This window comes from Pezoporus wallicus, unplaced genomic scaffold (assembly GCF_028554395.1).
Source record: "Pezoporus wallicus isolate ANWC-B61680 ecotype Strahan unplaced genomic scaffold, APGP_CSIRO_Pwel_v1 scaffold_2146, whole genome shotgun sequence".
In the NCBI taxonomy this organism is placed as follows: Eukaryota; Metazoa; Chordata; class Aves; order Psittaciformes; family Psittacidae; genus Pezoporus; species Pezoporus wallicus.
In genome coordinates, this window is record NW_026639769.1 from 3,848,257 (window position 1) to 3,872,133 (window position 23,877).

Consider the following 23,877-nt stretch of genomic DNA (forward strand, 5'->3'; position numbering starts at 1 on the left):
CCTTCCAGTGTCTGAAGGGGGCCTATAGGGATGCTGGGGAGGGACTCTTCATTAGAGACTGTAGTAACAGGACAAGGGGTAATGGATTAAAACTTAAACAGGGGAAGTTTAGGGAAATTCTTTCCTGTTAGGGTGGTGAGGCACTGGAATAGGTTGCCCAGGGAAGTTGTGAATGCTCCATCCCTGGCAGTGTTCAAGGCCAGGTTGGACGAGGCCTTGGGTGATATGATTTAGCGTAGGGTGTCCCTGCCCACGGCAGGGGGTTTGGAAAGAGATGATCTTAAGGTCCTTTCCAACCCTAACGATTAAAAAAAAGATTAAAAATTTAAAAATTCGATTGAGTTGGTCTGAACTCTTAGCAGAGCAACTACAAGAAACCTGTGACTGTACCTGCATGTTGAGGATATAGTTCAAACACTCTTGTGTCATGTTGTGAAACAATTATTATATAAAGGAAGCGTGTAAAGAAGTTTTGTGAGTGTTCTTGAACCTGTTACAGTAATATGTTTTCAGTTTACTCTTCAGAATAATATTTGTGATTAAACTTAAGAACTATAAACCTTTGATTGCATGTGTTTAGAACATACATGTATACAATTTGCAGGTAGGTGTTGCAGAAGCTATCAGGTATTTGTTTTATACATAAAACAAGCAATGAAAACTTCTCTGTGCAGCTGCTGAACTTTAGCACTGGCTCCTTGAAAGGAAACAAATTTGTGCCCAGATAAGCCTTAGCCTTTCTCCGTCGGAAGCCAGCTGTGACATACTGCTTCCATATGGTGAGAAATAGTGAATAATTATTTCTCATTCACCATCTTCATGTGATTTGTGATTTTACAGGCTTCTGCTACATCAGCCCTTAGTGTGGCACTGTACCTAGGTTACCTTTAGCTAAATGGCTTGGCCTGCTGCACCACTATCCCTTTCTCTTCCTTATCTCAAAGCTCAATAGCATTGTAAAATTGAGGTCTTATTTGTAACTGGGGCACAACAGTTCTAGTTCACTTCCATTATTTATAAACAGCTCCCATTCTTTGGGAGGGTCCTTGGAGATGGCCGTTTTGGAAGGGCCTACATCTGTCTCTGAAATTGTGCTTAAGTACTTCTTCCCTCCATTTAAAAACACTGCATCTACAGAGAAATTGAGAGTCCCAGCAGGGCTGTACACTACAGTCAAACTGAGACGGGATTGGTTTGTTTAAGTTGGTTTTTTTTTGAAGGCCTAGGATAGAATCTGTGTAACACTGAGCTGAGTGTTACTACATGTTACCACACACATTTACCTGATGTATGATCTGGCTCAAGAGCTTCTCTGCTGGCAGACTGTTTACAGGTGCTGTCCCTCAGGGAAAAGAGGAAGGCATTCAGGCCTCCCCAAATGAAGAGTAGAAGGCAACACCCAGGTAACTTGTGTCAGAGTGCTTGCAGGGTCTGTTGCATGTAGAGCACACCCAGTATCACCAGTGCCACTGAATGTTTCTTCTTACATTGTTAGCATAGCATGTCCTTTCTATCATCTTTATTGGCTAGCCTGGGTTAAGTCTTAGCTGAGTTTTTCTTTGTAAGCAAAAGTTATCCTTTGTGTAGGTGTCCTGACAGCAATTTGAGCATGTCTTTTCAGATGTTGTATTGTCTAAGGTAGTGAAGGAAAGCAGAGGATAGCAATATATCTGGTGCAGTTATTCTTAAGGCATTTTAGTCAGAGTGTAGGTGGGAAAAAGAATGCTATTTTGATTATAGGCTGCAGGCAAGTCCAACTTATCTGTAACAGACGGTGTGAACAGGCTCCTGCCTGTAATTATGGCAGTGAGCAGGTGCAGGAAGAGTCTTAGGAAAATGATTTCAAAGATGGAAGCAGGACAGATCAAGTATGGGTGGCATCATAAACAGCTCTGCTGGTACGTCACATCTGCTGAGCTTGCATCCACTGTCAACTTCTCCAGCAGAGAGGGAGAGGTTTTTGCAGTGTGTGGCTGTCCTGGAATCACTTGAACCAGAAGGGATTGAGTTCTCCTTGTACAGACTGTCAAGCTGATGGCATAATGTTGTGATCCTAAGTTGTCAATGCCATGATCAAGCAATCTTGTAGACAAGATGAGCATACATTGTGACATACCATTGCACATTCAAGTAGAATAGAAGTGGCTATTTGTCCTTGCTTGTCAGAGGAGGACTGTACTAACTTGGATCCTTTTTGAAGGGATAGTCTTTTGACACCCTTCAGCTGCCTTTTGTCAAAGGCTCAGTAGAATATTGCTGAATACTTCCTCAGTTCTTGTATTTTCCTTTTGCCATTAGAGACAGGATTCTAGGAAAGATGGACATCTCATCTGACCTGATACGACTTTCTTATGCAGTTTGTGCTTATGTAAGTAATCTGTCTTCTGTGTAATATGAAATGAAGCCTTCTCATATGCTGCTTCTCCTGGAATACAGCTTTATTAATTTATATGTACTATATGCACTAGTTCAGCATTGCAACATCATAAAACTTGACCACTGAACACAGAACTGGAGTGTTATTACTTTGTGATTAAAGATTTACCAAATCAAATATGTATTATACAAGGTTGTTGCAATATCAGAATTGCTATTCTGAACAAATAAAACCTAATATAAAATACTTTTGACATATTAGTAAACGTCACAAGACCCATTTCCAATTTGAAAAATATTTTTTAAAGTGTTTCTCAAATTCAGGAATACACTCCTTTCTCCCTCCTGTCATCAGTGCTTAGATCTTATAGTGATCAGTCATGCTTATTTCTCTCACTTCACTGAGATGCAGATCAAAGAACACATTGAGGTGCATCAAACACTTTGATTGTTCCTTATTAGACATTAGAGAATAGATTTATATAATAATATATATGCTTATTAAAATGAAGAGTGTTAAGGAGTTGAGAGAGCTTTTGTATTTCACAAAGATAGTTATCTTTTTGGGGGGCAATGTTGACCATTGATACCTTTTATTCTTTCCAACTATCTGTAACTGTGGTGATATGATGTCATTGTCAAAGGCCAGAATGTATGGAGTGGAACACTTTAACAAGTAATCACAGCTGCTTCGCTTTTAAAAGCATGAATTTTGAGCAGTTTCAGAAGTTTATATTTTTGTCTCAAAGATAAGATAGGATATTACATACAGCTTGATATAGTTGGTTAGAAACTGGTTAGAATTAATGTTCTGTAAAGTATGCAAATCAGCATAAGAACCATTGGTAACTGTTTACATGCTATTAATAATTAGCAACCTTGATACTAGTCTGTTAGGAACGAACCACACACTGGGTACAATAGAAACTCAGCTCCATACGGTTGCGTTCAAATTGCATTTGACTTGGACAATGGAGCATGAATGGAACTCATTTGAGTTTTTGCCACTGTAAACAATGAGATCTTGGAATGTTTCATTTGTTTATTGATTTATTTATTTGGACAGGTGCAGGTTGAGCATATGAAATTATTTTTTATTCAAATATAGGCAGAAAATAGCTTAATTGACATTGTCCAGTCAGTGTATGATGATAACCAACATCTTGTTTGGATAAACTCAAATTAATTTAGTCTGTAGCTGGTTTTGAATTTGGCTTTTAAACTAATCAAACATGTTCTAGAGAAAGCGCTTCATGTGTTGTCCAGCCTCGTAGAAAATACAGGGTGGGTTTTTTTTTTATTATGTTCTTTTTAGATACTAAATTCCTTCTTTCACTTTCTGTTAAAAGTTATGTGCATGTCTGTGAAGTATATTCTGTTAATGCTAATGGAGCTCATCCTTGAGAAGAGGTCATTCAAATCTGATGGATCCCATCTGGATGAGGATGATTCTCTTGGGTGTAATTTTCCTCAGCTATTTGAAACCCTTTCATAAGTGCTCCAAAGCAATAAGGCTCTATAATTTGCAAAATGATAGCAGGAGGAAAGAGGCAGGAAGATTGTTGGTGGGATCATACGTTAGGAAGTAGTATCACAGGACTAATAGCATGAATTAATGCAAGGAGAGCCTTGATTCAGGCTGTTTTATGTTTTCCATCAGCTGGACAACTGCATTTCTCCCAAATGAACACTAAAGGGAGAATGGATGATGGTAGCACATCTTACCATTTGGGGTAGGGTGCAGTTGAAATTAGAGAAATAATACGAAGGTACACGCAGAAGACATTATCCTTGGTCCACATTTTCCTAGGCTCATGTCAAATGGAAAATTGCATAGCAATCTACAAACAAGAGAAAATCTCACAAATACATGTCTTGCAGAAATAAATACGTGTCTTTTAGAATACATATCTTTTAGAAATAAAGCTACAGAAGGACCTTACACATTTAATACCTTAAATTATCTTGCCATACAACATAGCCTATGCTATTAAGTTCAAGTGTTGCAACTATGTGTTGTATCATAGTCTTTTCAAAGTTGTTCCAATATGTCTCACCAGGTGGAACAGATTCATACGCTCAGCTTGATAAACAGTCACATTAGTATTTTGGTTCATACTGAGAATTTGCTGTTGATATTTCTCTTTCTACATTATATTGCATTTAAACGGTAACAGGGCTTCTCTTGTAATGTGTACGTTTGATTCCTGTCAATGCTAACAGAAGGTATGCACAGACACCAGTGGAAGAGTAGACTAGAATTTCTCTTGAGGTGGACAACTGTTTATAATTAGAGTTGTGGGAATGAAGAGCAACGCAGCTAGCAAGCAGTCACTCTTCCAAAAAGCTTGGTAAACTCGTAAAGCTCAGGAGCTTAATCTCTGAACCAGAGTCCTTGTTATCTAATCCCCACCAGCTGTTGTGTACTTGGTAGCCATGACATCTGTAATAGAGCTGAAGGGCCTGTCTGTATTGCTTGGCACCTTCACCCACCAACTGAACTTAATTCTTCTTTCATTGCTCACATTTACCTGCTTTAAATCATTAACCAGTTGCTTAGGGTTTGATCATCTACTTAACTGTACTTCATAATAGAAAGCTTGTGCTGCTTTTCACATTAAATGTGGTTCAGGTATGTAAGTTTTCAGCAGGTTAGTTTTTGCCATGCGAATAAGAGAAAGGTATCAACCAAAAGAATTTCCTCTGGTTACATACTGATCCTTATATTGACATACAACTGACCTAGGAGTGAAATCTCAGTTGTATTTCATGTGAAAAATACTGCCACACTTCTAATAAGCATGGCAAAGAATTATATATGTATCTCTTCACTGGTCTATATGAATGAGTATAGATGATCATGGAAGATAGAATATAAATGTAAGCAATGTACATGTTCATAACTGTGGAAGAATGCTTGTTTGTAGGGATCAGTTTAATCTGTGCTATGGTGGATGTCATTCTTTTTAGGATAGCAGAGGGCAGAAATTGGCCCAACTTGAGAAAATAATTCATTTTATGCCTCCCAGTTCTTGGGTGAACGCTGTGGCTTCAAGCCTACTGTTATACAGAATCCTCACCACCACAAGCAGTGCTGAGTAACAGCTGTTGTACAGAAGAAGGAGTGTGATCTCTTCATGTTAGGCATATCATGGACAAAACCACTATTTTAGGGCCTTGTAAGGGGTTAGAGGGAAGGATGTCTTGTTCCTGGATCCCAGATTAGTTTAGTTAGGAGGTAAGTGCTGAGCTGACCTCCTAAGACCATTTCTGGACATGGAAGAATATAGACATACGGGTTATTTTACTGGTTAAAACTTAGCTGCTTAGAGCTTCCTAGTACCCGAGTGATTGAATTTGTAATCTGAAGTTGACACTGTAGGCAAATTTGGGCCCAAAGACTGCCCTGGTCTTAAGTTAGCTATCAGCATTATACTGTGGATATAAAATTTTGAACTGGCCTAAGGCAGTTCTCACCATCTATACTACTTCCTGTCGAAATCCAGAATAATGGTCTCATAAAATAAAAACAGCTATACCAAGTTTTCAAAGAAATGCCTGTTAAATTTTGTTTTTGTTACAGTAATTTTTCACTTGGAATTTATTTTCCTGATTTTTTTTTTTTTTTTTTAATTCCCCAGAATGGCACGAAGAAGGTCTGGGATTTTATGAAGATACATGACAGGTAACAGATGGAACCACATTATTTCTTTCTGTCTTTCTGTTATATTTCATAACTGTATTGTCTTTCAGTGGTCAAATCTTGTCGATGTGGAGTCTTTTTCCCCCCAATTTCCTCTTCAATTTGCAGTTATTGCATAATGCTTGAGATAGTTCTTTATTTCAGTAGGCGTAATTAGCAGACATTTTAAAATCTCCTCATGGTTTACTGTGTTTTCAGTCAGTTGTGACTGTGCTTGACTTCAAATATTAGAGTTTTAATACATGAGGTAGTGTACCTTTTAATTATTACATAGAAGGTGGAACTGAAAGTTTGGATTGTATGACATTTTTTGTTTTGAGTGTGAAAGACTATGCCCCTCACATATATAACCGTGTTGTTACTGGTGCCATTAAGTGGACTAGTCCCAATATGTGACCAGACTCTCTCACCTGTGAATATACAATCCCGGGTATTGCCCTAATAGAAAGACTATTAAAAAGCAATCTAAAGTTATGGTCATACTGTTTGATTTTATTTTTATTTTTTTTCCCTCCACTGGCAATTACTTGGAATAAGGTAGAGATTCTGTTTTGAGTAAATCCTAGCATTATGCTTTTATTTTAATCTGCTCTATCACTGCTATGTAAGGATTTTCTTAGTCAAAGCCTAATTAAAAAAAAACTTCCCAAATGCCTGAAACCTTTCAGGCTCTCCATTCTCTGCACCAAACATGCCTTCTGAACACATGGGAAGAAATGGATGTCTTTCCAATTGTATTTCTCCTATCAGGGAAGAAAAGCAGTTAACTCCTGTCTCAGAAATCAATTAATGCAAAATTATAACAACTAGGGTATATATGAAACAGACTCAGAGTTATTGAATATTAAACTATTCATATGTCTTTTTAAAAACTATAAATATTTAGTCACTGAAAATTCAGATACCAGAAGATAAAAATATAAAACAAACTTAACAACTTTTCCATAGAAAAAGCTTTTCTAAATCTATTAATTGTAAAAAACGTAGGAAAACACTAATGGCAAAAGAAACTGTGATAACCAAAACATGTTTAGAGGTGTATTCTTCTTGTATGTGAAGTAAGTAGGTAAAATCAGTTACATATTTGGAAATCCTTCTTCGTTGGAACCCTGAAAATCCTTACAGTGAACCTTTTTGTGTGTTAAGTATCTAGGATGGACATAAATTGATAGCAATACTTTTATCAGTAAAAAAATTATGAAGGTAAAAGTTCCAGGAAGACTGGGAAAATATTAGATAGATTAAAAATGCTTTTACTGCTTGTGAATAAGGACAGAAAAGGGAGTGATATTTCAATACTGAACTTCACACTTGCTTTTGGAATTTGCCTGGAAGACAGTTCTGTCTTTGCACTTTGTCTGTCCATATGGGCATGTGCCTGAATTTATGATCGCAGATACAAAGGCTGAAATGATAATTGATTTATGGAAATTGAATATATGCCCATTCAAGCAAGTGAATCCAGCTTTAAATCACAGTGCTAAGAACGTGACTTCCAGATGAAAAATTTGGATTAACTATTTTTGTTTAAAATTTAGTTTAAACAGTTTAGCTCTGTGATAATGTGTGAATATATGCAACTAACTGAGTGGGGTAAATATTAAAGGATCAGTTTTCCCACTTCTTGGGAACAGTATTTCTGAAGGACTTTTGTGGACATTTTTAAAATAGTTGAGAACATAACTGTATAAAAAGGCTATGGCCACATGTCATGCCAGTCATCTCTGGTCACATAACATTTGTTAGCTTCAGATGTACAACAGCTGTCATCCTAACTTATTAGTGACTACCGTTGAACTGTAGAACATCTAACGCTCTTTTGCAAGTAAATTCAGTGCAACTTCTGACACCAGAGGTAATAATGTGAACTTTGGGTTTACATAATTTTTATTAGTGAATATGAAGCCAATTGTTACCAGATAAATTAGGTTCAAAATCTCTTGTAATGCATTAAAGCCTACGTTTTACTGTATTTCATTAGGACAGCTGTGATGCTAGTTGTATGGAAAAGTCACGTTGTCTATTTGCTGAAAATTATAGAGGACTTCATACTTGGAGGGCTTTTAGAGGTTCATTACTCTTAATGAAGGATAAAATTTTGAAGAAGAGGAGGGGTTTCCAGGGTATATGTCCTTTTGTCAGGATTTCCTAGTGCATATGTCTTCTACAGGAAGATGTAGGAGTTTTCCATAATTAAGATTCTTTTTCCATAATACTTTTCAAAAGTTTCCAAAACTTCTACTTCCAAAAATGCTGTAACACTGTTAAATGCTCACAAGTTTTTTTACTAAAACTGTTTTCCCAAATAGAGCATACGCATCGGAATGCAAGATCCGTAAAGTGCACATATGCATATATTATATATTTATATGTAATTGATATGTATAATTAATTTAATGATGCTGAATTAAAAACAAACAACAAACTAAGTGTGCTAATCGTACAAACAGACACTGAGCCTAACTCGTGTCTTTATCTCATACTCTTTCAGCAGCACAAGTAAATGAGTGCTTAAGACTTGATTTCCTTGCTGCGTGACAGGGAGAGACTGTGTGCTGGGTTCCTTTGGGACCTCAGAGTTTTCATTTCAAATTAGGTCAACACAAGCCAATATTCAATAGATTTGTACCAGAATATAGGAAAAAAAAAAAAAAAAAATCAGCAAGACAGATGAAGTTATCTTTGTATAGATTTGTCCTTTCCAGCTGTTCAGATGAACAGCTGATTAAATTATACAATGACAAAAACATAAGGACTGCAGTAGTCATGTCATTTGCCTTAAGTGTGAGTCACCTTTTAAAATCTACTATACATTGCAGTAGGACAAGTTCATTTAACCATATGCAAGTTGGCATTGCACTAACATGGTGAAATAGCAAAATCTTTATTAGATACTACTGTTTGGTTTTGTTGTTTTGTTGGTTTTTTTTCTTAGTTATTGCAGATCTGGACTTCAGTGTGTGGCTCCTGAGCTTTCTTAAGATCAAGACCATTCAGAATTAGAGTATCAACCCTGGAGTCACCTCTGCTTTACATATCTTGTAATAATGCTGAACAAATAATTACATTCTCTCAATCCCTCCATGCCACTTAAGACAAAACCAAAGTTTTTTGCAAAATTATTCCTGATCACACAATAAACTATTACCAAAGCAAACCTTCAAAACCTGTGCTAAGTCACAAGAAGCAGTTATTTGTTACCATATTTACGTTTAAATTGTAACAGAAGCATAAAGGACACAAAGACGTACCCAAGTTGAGTAGTTAAGCCCTGGAACACCTTGCCCAGAGAGGCTGAGGAACCTCCATCCTTGAAGAAATTCAAACCTTGAGAAGGCTCTGAAAAATCAGACCTAACGTAGAAGTTAGCCTGATTTTGAGTAGGAGGTTTGATCCAATGATCTCCAAAAGTCTTTTACAACCTAAAGGTTTCTGTGTTTTTAAGCAGATTAAATACTTACTGAATGTTGCAGTTCCCATCTGACAACTGTCTAAAATTTGTAAACTAAAATCTGTCAACTTACAAGCCATTTTTCTATTGGAAAATAATGCATTTACTATAATTCTTGTGCTCTGGAGTTACATTTAAGCTAATCTTTCTTTTAACATGCACATGAACGTTACCAGAGCTCATTGCAAGGTTTTATTGTATCATTAGAAACAACGGTGGAAATTACTAAAAGTTAATGAATTAAAATAGAAATCGTTGATTCCTGCTTTTCAATTGAAATTATTGAACAAGTTTATTGTAGTGGTGCTCGTAAGTATTACATGTTTCTGGGCTGTTGTGTTAGGTAGTGACATGCAGCAAAAGATGCTTTCTGCAGTGATTTTACCCACTGCTTGCTTTCCTAATTAAGTTTACATTCCCTCTGAATGCTCAGCTGATGTGTTTGCTTGATATTAAAAATATCCTGATGAAAATCAAGCAGAGTGCAAGCAATGAAATTTTAAATGCAAAGGGTATTTCAAGATTCTTCTTAGATTTGGATCTATCGGAATTAGTTAGCAATTTGTCGTGATTTGTGGGGCAAAGAGTTGTTAATTTTTTAAGATCACTGCTTTTAAAAATCTTGGTCAGAAAGACATTTTCTTTCTAGTGATTGTGGTGATTTTCTGTCAGAAATAGAAACATATCAAATAATACAAAGTAATCATCAATGCCTGTAACAAAAAATTATTCTCTAAAACCAGACACACTTCCCAGCTGTATTCTCCCTCATTCTAATTTTGCTATTTAGTACAGGAAGAGCCTGAAATGTAATACTTAAATTTTACATATATCTACTTTATAAAGCAATAGACCAAGTTTGTTTCGGGTTTCAGCAACTCTCCTTAAACAGATTCAAGGCTTTTGAAACACATAATTTAGGAACAGGTGAAGGTCAGTGTACAGTCATGTGCTTGCTTTTGTGCTTTGAGTAATAATGGAGAACAGGAACATAACCATAACTTTTGCTAGTTGACAAGTAAAGGACAGCTTTCCAATTGCACTGTAAATTAATATTAAGCCAAATTAAAGCTATTTCTCTATTTAAAAACATGAAAAATTCACTGTAAAGTACATTACATTTAAGAAAGAACAAATTTGAGAAGACTGAATTGCATCCAAGATTATTGCATGAGTTTCACCTCTGAAAATATCATGTAACAAGGAAAAGGCATTTAGACTAAAAAAACTTAGTGCTCTGGATGTGCACTTTACCCTTTTATGTTCTGTTTTTACCTACAAAAACATGTCACAGTGGCTCAGTAATAGCTCCTAACTTGGATAAGTCTTTTCTTAAGGAGAAAATAATATTCTTACCTCAAAAGATTCACTTCCTTTAAGTAAAAAGATTAATTAATTTCACATTTGAAACAAATGAATTCCTAATTTAATTGTTTTCTCAGTAAAAAGAGGTTTTATACTTTATCTTTTACAAAGATAGATAGTATAGTTTTCTGTCAGGAAGGAGTTTGCACGGTGAAGGAAACCAAGGAAATCTGCACCTCAGCTTGCTGTCACCTGAAGGTACAAGTGCTGAGAGTAAACAGAATGGAGTTCTCAAGTCAAGTTAAAAATGAACATGACTGAGAACAGAAGATGAATATACTCAACCACTCTGTGGTCTGAAGTTATCTGTCCGCGTGCTGGCTCCTGCACACTGGTGAAGTCAGGGAGTGTGGCCGCACCAGGGGTAACGAGGAATGCTGCTGCTGGGCAACTGCCAAGAGCCAGCCACATCCCCAGCCCTGGCCACTGAAGCTGGCCACATCCCTGGCCCTCTCCACCAGAGCTGGCCAGGTGATGGGTCACTAGAGCCATGCGAGTGGCCTTGGGGAACTGGGGTTGCTTATTCTGGCTCTGTGGCTGTAGCAGGTAGCTATGGAGATAGGGTGAAAGTCATGTGCCCTCACCGCATTATAGGGGTGGATTAAGTTTCTTCTCCTATTTCATATGCCAGATCATTTGGGCTTTATGGAAACTTAATCCCGTATGTATTTTTCTGGTATGTTGTAGTGTATTGTAAGACACCATGAAAATTTAACTCAGGTGCTTCCTTTGACCAAAAATTAATCACAGTAGCTTTAAAATGGGTAGAATACAGCTTTTTAGCATCTGCATAGGTAAAAAAACCCAAACTATTTCTTGGGTGGCATGTGTATTGTATGTGGAACAATGTGCTGTTGTGCTGTAAACCCTGTCTGTCTTTGTAATGTCTCCTCCAGGGTGTCAATGGTGTGGAATTTTCTCTGTTATCTTCAAAGATAGTGCAGGAGATAATTCACTGTTTAAAATAAACTGGATGTAGTTCAACAAACAACAAAAATGATGAAAAGTTTAGGGAAATAATAGCTGAGAGAAGGTAATGATGGCTGGGCATGTTCATACAAAGTATAACACAACTGAAGAGAAAAATCACTACTTATTACAAAAATGTAAAGGTATGTTATAAAGCAGGCCAGAATCATTTAATTTCATCAGTAATCAATGACAGAACAAGAAATGGTGTCTCATTTGGAAAGTATTTTTAAAATTAAACACCAAGAAGCCATTTTTATCAATAGGCAATAAGACAGTCTAGGAGGACATGTTTTATAATTGCCATTGAAAACACTCAGGTCTAGACTTGATATCTCTCTATCAAGGATGCTATCAGGATGATGGTATTTTCCCTGCTATTAGAAGGAAAAAGCATATAATCCTGTTAGTTTCCTTCAACGTAAGTAAATACACTATTTGTTTGCATATGATATTTGCAAATAGACCTAATCCTCTTTGTGTGTGTGTGTGGTTTTCATTTTGTTTTTTTTTCTTTTTAAGCAAAGACTTGACAACCTCTGCTTACGTGCTGGGAATTCTGCAGGTGCATTTACTGTCTTTTAAGATGTCTTATTAATTTGTTACCTTAGGATCCAATCTAAATCATAGCAATGAAGCAAAAATAAATTTATTTGATGCTGTAAAGTTATCAGAGAAAAACAGTAAATGAGAAGTCAAATTTTCAGATTCTCATCTCACCTTTTTAAGTATGTGATATGAAAGCACCATATAGCATATGAACTCTTCTCTCCTAGATGACTGAATAGGGTAAAATGGCAATAAAATCTTTATTAAAGGCATTACTTCATTGGGAAGTTTCATGTTTCCTAATTTTAAGAATAGAATCCATAAAAATTCTTAAAACTAAGCAGCTACATAAGAGTTTTGACTGTTTAGTCATAAATTTCTACATACAGGCTTCTGGTATCTGGGTTAGAGGAACTCTATTTTTTGCAACTTTAAGGATTTCATTTTTTTTGTATTTGCAATAATACACAAATTAAGTGGATGTTTATCTCTTATAGTCACTGAAAGAAGAGTCTTCCTTCAGCTTCTAGGTGGTTTTGAAATAGACCTCATCTGTCTGAAGAGTGCCAAAAGTTTTTACATGGTCTACAGACAGTAGAATGGTCATGGTCAGCATTTGGGATTGGTAAAAATGATCATAGAATCATAGAATAGTTAGGGTTGGAAAGGACCTTAAGATCATCTACCGTCAACCCCACTGCCGTGGGCAGGGACACCTCACACTAAACAAAGGTTTTGTCCAACCTTGCCTTGAACACCGCCAGGGATGGAGCATTCACAACCTCCGTGGGCAACTCATTCCAGTGCCTCACCACCCTGACAGGAAAGAATTTCCTCCTTATATCCAATCTAAACTTCCCCTGTTTAAGTTTTAACCCGTTACCCCTTGTCCTATTACTACAGTCCCTAATGAAGAGTCCCTCCCCAGCATCCTTGTAGGCCTCATTCAGATACTGGAAGGCTGCTATGAGGTCTCCACGCAGCCTTCTCTTCTCCGGGCTGAACAGCCCCAACTTCCTCAGCCTGTCTTCATACAGGAGGTGCTCCAGTCCCCTGATCATCCTCTTGGCCCTCCTCTGGACTTGTTCCAACAGTTCCATGTCCTTTTTATGTTGAGGACACCAGAACTGCACACAATACTCCAAGTGAGGTCTAACAAGAGCAGAGTAGAGGGGCAGGATCACGTCCTTTGACCTGCTGGTCACGTTCCTTTTGATGCAGCCCAGGTTACGCTTGGCTTTCTGGGCTGCAAGCGCACACTGCTGGCTCATGTTAAGTTTCTCATCAACCTAGGAAAGCTAGGAAATGTTCTGTGTTCAGAGTGCCTGTATTTTTAGAAAATATATCTTGGAAAAGAAGAAACTATTGAAACAGTTGTTGAAACAGAAATGTGAAAATTAGGTAAAATGTGAAAAACAGCCAGTGTTATTGACTTAGGATTTGGGTTTTGGTGGATAAGAAAGTTGCTGGTTTGTCCCTTACAAACGAAGCTTTTTATTTTGTGAGCTGTCCTTGAAACCTGATACTGTTTTAAAATTTTGATTTTTGGCATTTCAGAATGGAGTCATACTTACGCCTTTTAGATGGATCATTTATTGGTCTTACTATGTGATAGCACGTATAAGCAGCAGTTTCATGAATAATTAGGAATTGGAACAAAAGCCCATCAGGCTCTGACATCTGTTGCACATAATGCCCACAGAGCTTTATTTAATCAAATAAGTTAGCATAAAACCTGAATTTATTTATTAAAATATTTTGTTGAAAGAATCCCATTGAGATGCAGTGTGTCATTTCCAAGAGTATCCTGGGATACAAGCCAAGATATGACACTTAAAGAATGTTATTGAGAGCAATGTACTTTGATGTCTCATTTATTTTGCTGTTGAATTTACTTTCTATTTTTTTCTTTGTTATATGAAAACAGGGTGCTGGGAGGATTGTTTATTCCAAAGAAGTCTTACATCATGTTCTCTGGTTGGGTACAAATTACTGCTTTACAATTAGAGACTGTATTTTGAAAGTGCCTGTGTATGGATTTGTTAGCACTGCTTAATTCACTCTTCCACTGGTCTGATGATTAATCAAACAAATGCTTCCTGCTTTATGGTGTCATGACAACTTCCTGCTGCAGTTCAGTCTGTTGAAACCAATCTTCCTTTTGATTTTTTCCAAAGTAGTATTTATTTTCTTAAGCATATGCGTTTCACCTTTATTCTGGTTTTACTTAGTATTTAATATTTATTTTGTATTGGAGAAAGTGTTCAAATTTCATCAGAATACAGAAGTCTTCTAGAAGTCTCTAATTATCTTTTGCCAAATCCACTTTTATATGTGATTAGTATGAAAGGCTGAAATGTGTTTGTCAGAAGCTTATAGCTTTGCTTTTGTAATAGGCTGCATTTTAAATAGCCAATTGGATTGGTGTTGGCCTTTGAAAAATGTAAAATGCTTTGAAGGAAGACTTAAATGAACCAGTAAAGATTATGCAAGCACACACATTTAATCTCAGGACTATCTGCATTATACTTAAAGCTCTGGGAAGCTAAAGGAATTGCCCTGGAGAATAATCAAAGGGTACAGCTTTATTGCATGTCTGTTCTGAAAACTAAGGGACTGTTTTCTCTGAGTTAAGATACTAGGTGCTGCTTGATAAAAGGAAGACGACAGCCCTTTGGATACCACATTAGAAGTTTTCAGGGACGTGTTCAACTCAAAAAGATGGTTAATTTGAATACAGAAGTGACACAGGGACCGCATGCAATTCTTTCTCATGGTCAAAAAAAATATCTTTGAAATAACTTCAGATGAAGTAGACTGCCCCAAAAGGAGGACTTCTCACAAGGAATTACTTTTCATTGTTAGCTTTCAGACAACTTTGGGGTTTTTTTTTTGATTATCACTTTAAAATTGAAAGACAGTCATTTCTGATTTGAACAAGAAAAGGACACTTGTTCACTAACATGCTTTAGTCCTGATCTGGGGTGTTTCATATTTTAAAAAGACTGGAATTGTATTCTTAACATGGAAAACAATACGAAAGATTAATTTGTCAGCACTCTGTGGGCGACAAATGCCCAATTCCTATAACTTCAAGAAGAAAAACAATTTTATCCTTTAAAGCTAAAATATTTATAGGACTCCTAAATGATTTTTCTTAATTAATAACTATGCATCCTTAGTATGAGTCATAAGTCTTGACATTTTCTACCTTGTGAGCCATATAGGCTAAAATACTGTATGTATATTTTATATTCACACGCTTTCCTGCCAAGATGAATAAATCTCTAAATACCTATGTGGTTGCACACTACATTTGATTATTTTCTTCTCAATGTATCAAAGGGATTTCTAATACCCTTTGTTGAGAATCCAGGGAACCAATTGAATCAATTTTTTGGTTTTATTCCTGCATGCCATTTTTTTTTTGTTTTTTTTTTGGAATCTACCATTCTTTTTTCATTGTCATCTTTGAAAATGGTAACTGAATTACTGCAGGCTCTGACAGTGTTAGGGGGATTTTGATGTTTTGATTTAGTTTGTCTATTGTGTTTTTCTTAATCAAATAACATTACTTTCTAGAGCCTCCACTGTGGAGCTGAGATTATAATTTGTAAAAGCACAAACAATATTACAGACTTTCAACTAATTTTGAGATAAATTTAAGCCTTTTAAAGTAGGTGAAAATGGCTGAGGTTAATAGCTGGGGGGCCTTGGCTTTCAATGTTAATGTCAGTCTTTTTTTAGGAGCTTTATCTTCTACTGTTAAATTCTGATCACAGTTTGTGTGTGACATGTGCATGCCCATGCTAGATACAAGGAGATCCTGAATAGCTCTTATGGTGGTTAAAGAAAGGTTAATTTCTTTGCCCATATTACCTCATCAGTTATTTAGCGTACTATAGTATTAGTACAAGATTATAATTAGAAATCCTCATCTCCAGCCTTGAGACTCTATTTCATTCACAGAAACACATGAGAATCTGGTCCTTTTCTTCGCTGTTACTATATAGTATTTTTTTTAATAGAATTATTTTTTAATTTTGCAAATTCACGCTTGTAAAGTATGCATTAAGGCCACATCTAAGAATAAAGGAATAAAGAATAAAGTCAATCTTTATTTAATAAAGGATTTTAACAGTTTGTTTCATGAAAAGCCATTAGTAAGTGTTAGCAGTTGCTTGTGGATTGACTGTAGCCCAGGTCAACCACTGACAAATCATCAGGGTAATTGCCAAATTGCTTACTACAACTTTAAATTACATTTCTACCTTAAAAAAAAAACCAACAACAAAAAGAAAACAAAAACAAACCCAAAAAACCCTAATCCCCACCCCCTAAAAACCTTCTTGCAAATGTTGCAACTCTAGAAGTACATGTTTCTATAGCTTTGGCAAACAAAAAAAAATAACTTTTGCATCCATCCATATGTGTGTGAATATTTTTAACAGGATGTCAATTTTCATCTGTCCCCTACCTCATAGCTGGTGTGGTCAGATACTGCGGTTTTTACATTGCTCTTAGAAACATGACCTTCCTTTCTGAGGTTTGAGTGTGTGAAGTTGTAGTGGTATTTCTGTGTAAATGTCTGCTGTGGTGGAATGTAGTAAAGCATCAGTTACTGAGTTCAGTAAATACAGAGCTGTACTATGTTGGGGGAAGGAAAAGAAGTCAAAATAGTTTTCTAGGCCAATAGAACACAACAGAGTAATTTTCTAAACTCTTATAAGAGGTGTTTACAACTGCAAAGGTTGTATTCAGGTGGATATCTTTTCTTTCAATGAGAATCTTAAAGGTAGGGGAGGAGTTAAGATTCTGGACTCCTGTGTTGCAAGAGTCCATGGGTCAGTTGTATGTAATTTCTGCACACTGACTTAGACATTTTAGAGAAGCCAAATACCCATTAGAGAATCCTAATACCTATTTCAGTCAGGGTTTTCTTTGAAGTTTAAATGGTTAAGTGGTACGTGAGATCCTTGACTGAAGAGTTGGAATCCCTTTAAGAAAACACTGTGATAGATACCAAGACCAAACACACTTTTAACTGCAAACTTTAGTACAATAAAAGCTCAAGTACAGATTAGCTCATCTTTGTAGATACATCTTGCTGACATTTTAGGTACATGCCTGTCTTAAAATATTTTAAGGCTACTGTAATTGTCCCTGTATTTACAGAAGGAACAGTATTCTACATTATTGCACAGTAACCTGTTTACATGACTGCTCACTTTGGGAAAATGTCTCCTGTAATTAGAGTGGTAATTTATTTTATGTATAAAGTGAGTGAGAGTTACTGTAGGGGGAAGCCAAGGAGGGGTTTGCTGAAGGCTAAGCAGACCTGTGATTTTCACCAACTTTGGAAGACGCTGGACAAACCTCTGTCATCTCATATGTTACTTTGCTGTTTGGTTGTGGTCCCTGAAGCAGCCACTAGCATATACAGTGTGGAGGAGTTAAGTCTCCTTCATTGGTCTGAGTTGATCTGTGTCTCACAGAAACAAATTATAGCTCTGAAACAACACATAGAGCACAGTTTGAAGAGTTTTCTTCTCAGCCACCTCTTACCTGCCGAGGCAGCAAGCCCACTGGCAGTGGCAGGTAGCGAATGTGATACCTGCATGCAGCAGTTGTGCCATGTGCTTGTTGAGTCGCAGCTGCACGTCTATGGCTCGATTACTTTGCATTTGTATTGATGACCTCTGCTTTTACACCAGCAGTTTTCCTGTGTCAGCTGCCAGAGGAATAGCCAGCAAAGAGGTACAACTGTGCAATGTGGTAAAAAGTAATTATCTGCCACCCAAAAATAAAAGGTCAGGTCTAAGCTGTGAGATTGTTTAATTTGTGCAGATGTGTTTAAGTTTGTTTTTAAGGCATGGAGGCAAGTTTTGGATCCATCATGAGCCTTTTATTTCTGAGTATTCTTTTCCTTTCTGAGAAAATAGCAAAAAAGTGGTCTTGTGCTCCTCTTTGGGATGTGGGCATATGAAGCCTGTTGCTACATCAGCACTTTGATGTCCATTTCAGACTAAATTCTTGTCTAGGATTCCTGCCTTTTTTAGGAAGTTTGGTTGGGCTTTTTTTTCTGTTCTGCTGGTTCTGTGATTTTTTCCAGCATACAGCTTAGGCTTTGTTTATCTTCTATATCTTTTATTTGTGGAGATGTTCCCAAAAGTCATTGTGAATCTTTTGGGGTTTTATTTTATATGTTTAATCTTTAGTTACTACTTTAAAGCTTATAGATGCATATATAATAATCTAAAATAGATTTGGTTGTAATGTTTTAAAGGGAATTGCCTTGAAACTTCAAGTACCCTTGTAATATCCTGTGCTGTGGTCACCAAAAGATGTATTTGGAACTCTGCTTTTGTAGTAGTCCTTTTTAATATCATATGCAAAATATAATAATAAATAATCTTAAAATAATAATAATCTTAAAATAATGTTTAGTGAATTCTTTGTATGATGATTTAATACTCCAGAAGATAGTTTTCTTATCTTACAGGCCAGACCAAACAGCTGAACCTGTTTGCATTGTTGCAGCAATAAGGAAACCCATTCAAAGCAGTAGCTTAGGGTTTCATCCACTCTAGATCAATTAAACAGTCTTGCCCTAACTTTCTGTTATACCCAAACAACTGTCCTGAATGCAGCTTCAGATGGGTTTTCAGAAGTTACAGACCTAGGGACCTGTGGAAATATTTCATGTTCTATTGTTTCTTGTGGAATAGGAAATATCAAGTGGCATACATAATGTCACAGTCCTTTTAAGAAGGTGTAACTCTGAACGTTCTCCTCCATGACTTTCCAGCTCTGACAGGAAATATTAGAACTTGTGTGTTGTGGTTTGTTAAAAAATGTAAATTTATGTTCAAAATCGTTTGTCAGTCTCTCAGAAAATTAAAAGTAATTAAATAGAAAGTTCTACAGATTTGTGCCTTATCTGTACCCTCTCATCTCAAGATGGTGTGAGAAGCAGACAATTGTAATAACTTGCTGCTACTCCTTTCCAGCTTAATTTGATCTTGTTCCTTAGTTCTGACAGATTGTTTTTAGTTTTCCCATCTGTTCCGTAAAAATCTCAAATGATTGACTCTTAGGAAAAAAATAATGTCTAATAGCTGAGCCACTTTTAATGAGTTGATAGGAGTTATTTAATGAGACGTGCTGAAGAGGGCAAGCCAAGTGAAAGATTGGGGCTGGATTTAAAGAAAGGTAAAGGGCAACTGTATGCTTCATGAAGTTCCCACTGTTCTCTTTAATCTCAGTTTTAGACTACTGCTGGTTCCAGTTTCAGGCAGTGCAGATTCTTAGGCCTATAGGCAAAAAACAAAGGTTCAGTAGCAGTTAATTCCTTTTCCCCTTCTATTTAGTGAAATGTCTACACTCAGACAGTACTGCTTTAGGGAGAAGAACAGTCATGCAAAGTGGGGGGGGAAAGAACATTGTAGGCTGTGGTATAATTTAATTTCTTTCTAACTCCCAGATAGTCTACCGTTAGGTCAGAAAGAACCCCCATGCCAGTAAACAGAGTGAATGTTCTCTGCCAGCCTCTCTGAAGGCTAAAATCTCTGCTTTAAAATTGCCTGCAAATGACATCTCCTGGGCAGGAAGCCATCAGTATGCAGTACAGGTCTCTTAGAGTAGCAACCATGAATATAAATGTTAACATCTGGAATTTTCCCTTCTGTTTTGGTTTTTATATATTGTTACAATAAACATTAACATTATTTTTAATTATCATCAAATAGCAGTTTCTCTGGCAGCTTGAGATTTCATTATTAAGTCAAATAGTGAAAATAAATATACAGCTCCTTTAAAAGGGAAGTTGAAAGTTTGACTCAACTCTGCAAATACGCCATTGTTGGTCTCATCTATTGTAGAATTCATAGAATAACGAATTAACTTTCCAGTTGCATACAGTGAGGCAGGCATGACAAATGAGAGAATACTAAAATGGTAAGGAGCACAATGTACACTTATTTTTGCAGGTTTTAATGGGCTGCCAACTAAGGAGAGAGACTTTTGTCTGCATTTTTTTAGCTAGTAAATTCTGAGTGTACTTTTAAAGTGAGCAGAGAACATCAGTATTCCATACTTTCAGAGCACAGAATCATAGAATCATAGAATCGTTAGGGTTGGAAAGGACCTTAAGATCATCTAGTTCCAACCCCCCTGCCGTGGGCAGGGACACCTTATGCTAAATCATATCACCCAAGGCCTCGTCCAACCTGGCCTTGAACACTGCCAGGGATGGAGCATTCACAACCTCCCTGGGCAACCTATTCCCATGCCTCACCACCCTAACAGGAAAGAATTTCCTCCTTATATCCAACCTAAACTTCCCCTGTTTAAGTTTTAACCCATTACCCCTTGTCCTGTCACTACAGTCCCTAATGAAGAGTCCCTCTCCAGCATCCCTATAGGCCCCCTTCAGATACTGGAAGGCTGCTATGAGGTCTCCATGCAGCCTTCTCTTCTCCAGGCTGAACAGCTCCAACTTCCTCAGCCTGTCTTCATACGGGAGGTGCTCCAGTCCCCTGATCATCCTCGTGGCCCTCCTCTGGACTTGTTCCAACAGTTCCATGTCCTTTTTATGTTGAGGACACCAGAACTGCACACAATACTCCAAGTGAGGTCTCACAAGGGCAGAGTAGAGGTTCAGGATCACCTCCTTTGACCTGCTGGTCACGCTCCTTTTGATGCAGCCCAGGATACAGTTGGCTTTCTGGGCTGCAAGCGCACACTGAAGCCAGCTCATGTTCATTTTCTCATCCACCAACACCCCCAAGTCCTTCTCCGGGGGGCTGCTCTGAATCTCTTCTCTGCCCAACCTGTAGCTGTGCCTGGGATTGCTCCCACCCAGGTGTAGGACCTTGCACTTGTCATGGTTAAACCTCATGAGGTTGGCATCAGCCCACCTCACAAGCGTGTCAAGGTCCCTCTGGATGGCATTCCTTCCCTCCAGCGTATCAACCGAACCACACAGCTTGGTGTCATCAGCAAACTTGCTGAGGGCGCACTCAATCCCACTGTCCATGTCAGCGACGAAGATGTTAAATAAGACTGGTCCCAACACCAATCCCTGAAGGACACCACTCGTTACTGGTCTCCAGCTGGACATTGAGCCATTGACCACAACTCCTTGCATGCAGCCATCCAGCCAGTTCTTTATCCACCGAGTGGTCCATCCATCAAATTGATATCGCTCCAATTTAGAGACAAGGATGTCGTGTGGGACAGTGTCGAATGCTTTGCACAAGTCCAGGTAGATGACATCACCAGTTACTCAAAAACTGTCAGGTTTCCCTAGGACATGTATCTCAAACAATCAAAGAGGACAGGGCAAAGACTGAAATGTTATTTTTAAGCCATTGAGTGTGGTAGCAGTTGCAACTGTTTCTGGTTTAATTTTGTACAAAATTGGACTTGGATGGTGTCTGTTTTAAGGTCCATGCTCAGCAAATATCCAAATACAGGAGGCACTCTGCTTATACAGAAGTTTTTGGCTCCAAAATTTAATCTGGGACTGATATAAGGAAAGAAAATGCTATTTGTAATATTTTTTTTCCTTATTATTACTACCTAGGAGCAACATTCCTGGAGTTTATCTATTTTTTCTTTTTTTTTTTGTTATTCTGTTGGGGAGAAGGAATTGATTGGTGGCAGGGTTACTTTGCATGGCAGGAGACCATTTTGGTCCTAAGTGACTTAATTTTGGGTAAATTCTCAGGGGCTTTGGGAACACGACCCATTATATATCACTCTTGATGGCTTTTTAACAAGGGTTTTGTAGCATTGTGGCTTTAGTAATGAATCTTCTATATATTTATGTAGTTAAATTCACAAGGTAAGTTAAATAGTTCTGCATTAATCCTTCATAAAGCATTGATCTTTTTTTTTTTTTACCTTCTTTCTCAGTGTGTCAATCCTGATCTTTAATACTTCTCGGCAGTGCTTTGTTCTGGTGAAGCAGTTCCGCCCAGGTAATCCTCTTTTTTTAGATTTACTTTTGCTCTCTAGCGAAGCAAGCTTTTAAGGGTTTAGCAGTTAAAAGTTGGTGCATCTGTGGTGATAAGATCTTTGTTCTATATTGCATTTCTTTGTATGATAGCCCACCCCTTTCAGTTGGTCAGAATTTCTAACCAGGGAAATTTCCATTACAGATGAAATAAATGATCAGGCTGGCCTTAAATTCTTCTTTTGGGCTAGTCATTGTCATCTTCTGGGTGAAATTACAAATATCAATACATATGCTTTTATTTGAAGTTCCTTTCTGACCTATCTAGTATTTAGTAATGTGCAGAAGCACAATTATTCTTCCTTTTTTCTTTTTTTTAAGCTTGTTGTTGCGCATTGTATACTTGGGAATTTATAACGAGGGAAATTCAGGACTCTTTGCTTTTCATCATTATGTATACGTGGGCAGGTTCATTTTACCAGTTATTATTATGAATTTTGGTTAGCATGCTATTATTTTTTCCTAAGTTTTTCATCAGTTATTTTAATTCAAAGCAATATTTAATTTCTGGAAGTTAAAAGTTAAATTCATATTCTTCGCATGTTAACTAAAAATATCAGAATATATTTCACTGACTGTTGCTAAGAGACCATTTCAAGACTGTTCATGGTAGACTTTATGGGAAACTTTCTAGGGTGCTGTCATGCTGTCCTTGTCTACTGACAGTTACTGCCAGGCTTTTCAGTGTTGTGCGGCACTGTTATACTGACAGTCCATACTTCCCATGAAGCACTATATTGACTATTATAAAGCGTGCGTTTGTTTATCACAAATCCAATGTCTTTTTATTTGCCAGCTGAATAAAATGGCTCATATAGCTGTTGCTGTCTTTGAGGCTATCTTAGGCAGAAGCCTTCATATATGTGCATATGTATGTATGCATATATGCTGAACAGCAACATCTTCATTACATCATCCATATGAAAGTGTTAGATCTGCCTCAAAAGACTAGACTGTTCTTGGAGTTAAACCGTTCCAGAGGCTTGAGCTGCCCAGAAACCTGGCCAGAGGGACAGTGGTCAGTTGGACACCCCATAGCAGTTTAGTTATCATAACCATGCCCTGACACTACTCACATCACTATAATTATATTGCCATTCCATGATTATTGTCTGCCCTGGTGCACGTTCCACAAAGCAAAAATAAAGGCTGAGACTTTTCTCATTGCTGGCTGCTATCAGGGTCTCACCAGGAAAGCAATAGCTCATTACTTGTGACCATACAGCTGCCACTCGCTCTACCAGGCACGTCCTCCACACATGTGCGGGTTGACGTATGTGCTTGCCTTTCCTTAAGGTGAGGTATAACAATACTGTTTTCCCATTGAAGTCTGTGCAGCTTGTAAAAGAATTCATCCCTCCCTGTATGTACATTCCCACTCCATTCCCTTTGACAGCACCACCTCTTGTGTAGCCTCAGCAGAGCTCTTACATGGCTGCAAACAGA

The 23,877-nt window shown here is 37.4% G+C and overlaps 1 protein-coding gene across 3 annotated transcripts in view; it reads left to right on the top strand.

The window, feature by feature from the left end:
• Positions 1 to 23,877, top strand: part of NUDT14 (nudix hydrolase 14) — a 61,811-nt gene that overhangs the window by 22,841 nt on the left and 15,093 nt on the right. For all 3 annotated transcript variants that reach the window (XM_057416102.1, XM_057416104.1, XM_057416103.1), the window contains 2 exons: positions 6,018 to 6,061; positions 22,332 to 22,396. In XM_057416102.1, coding sequence (XP_057272085.1) covers positions 6,018 to 6,061; positions 22,332 to 22,396 — 109 coding nt within the window. The remainder of the gene's footprint in view (positions 1 to 6,017; positions 6,062 to 22,331; positions 22,397 to 23,877) is intronic.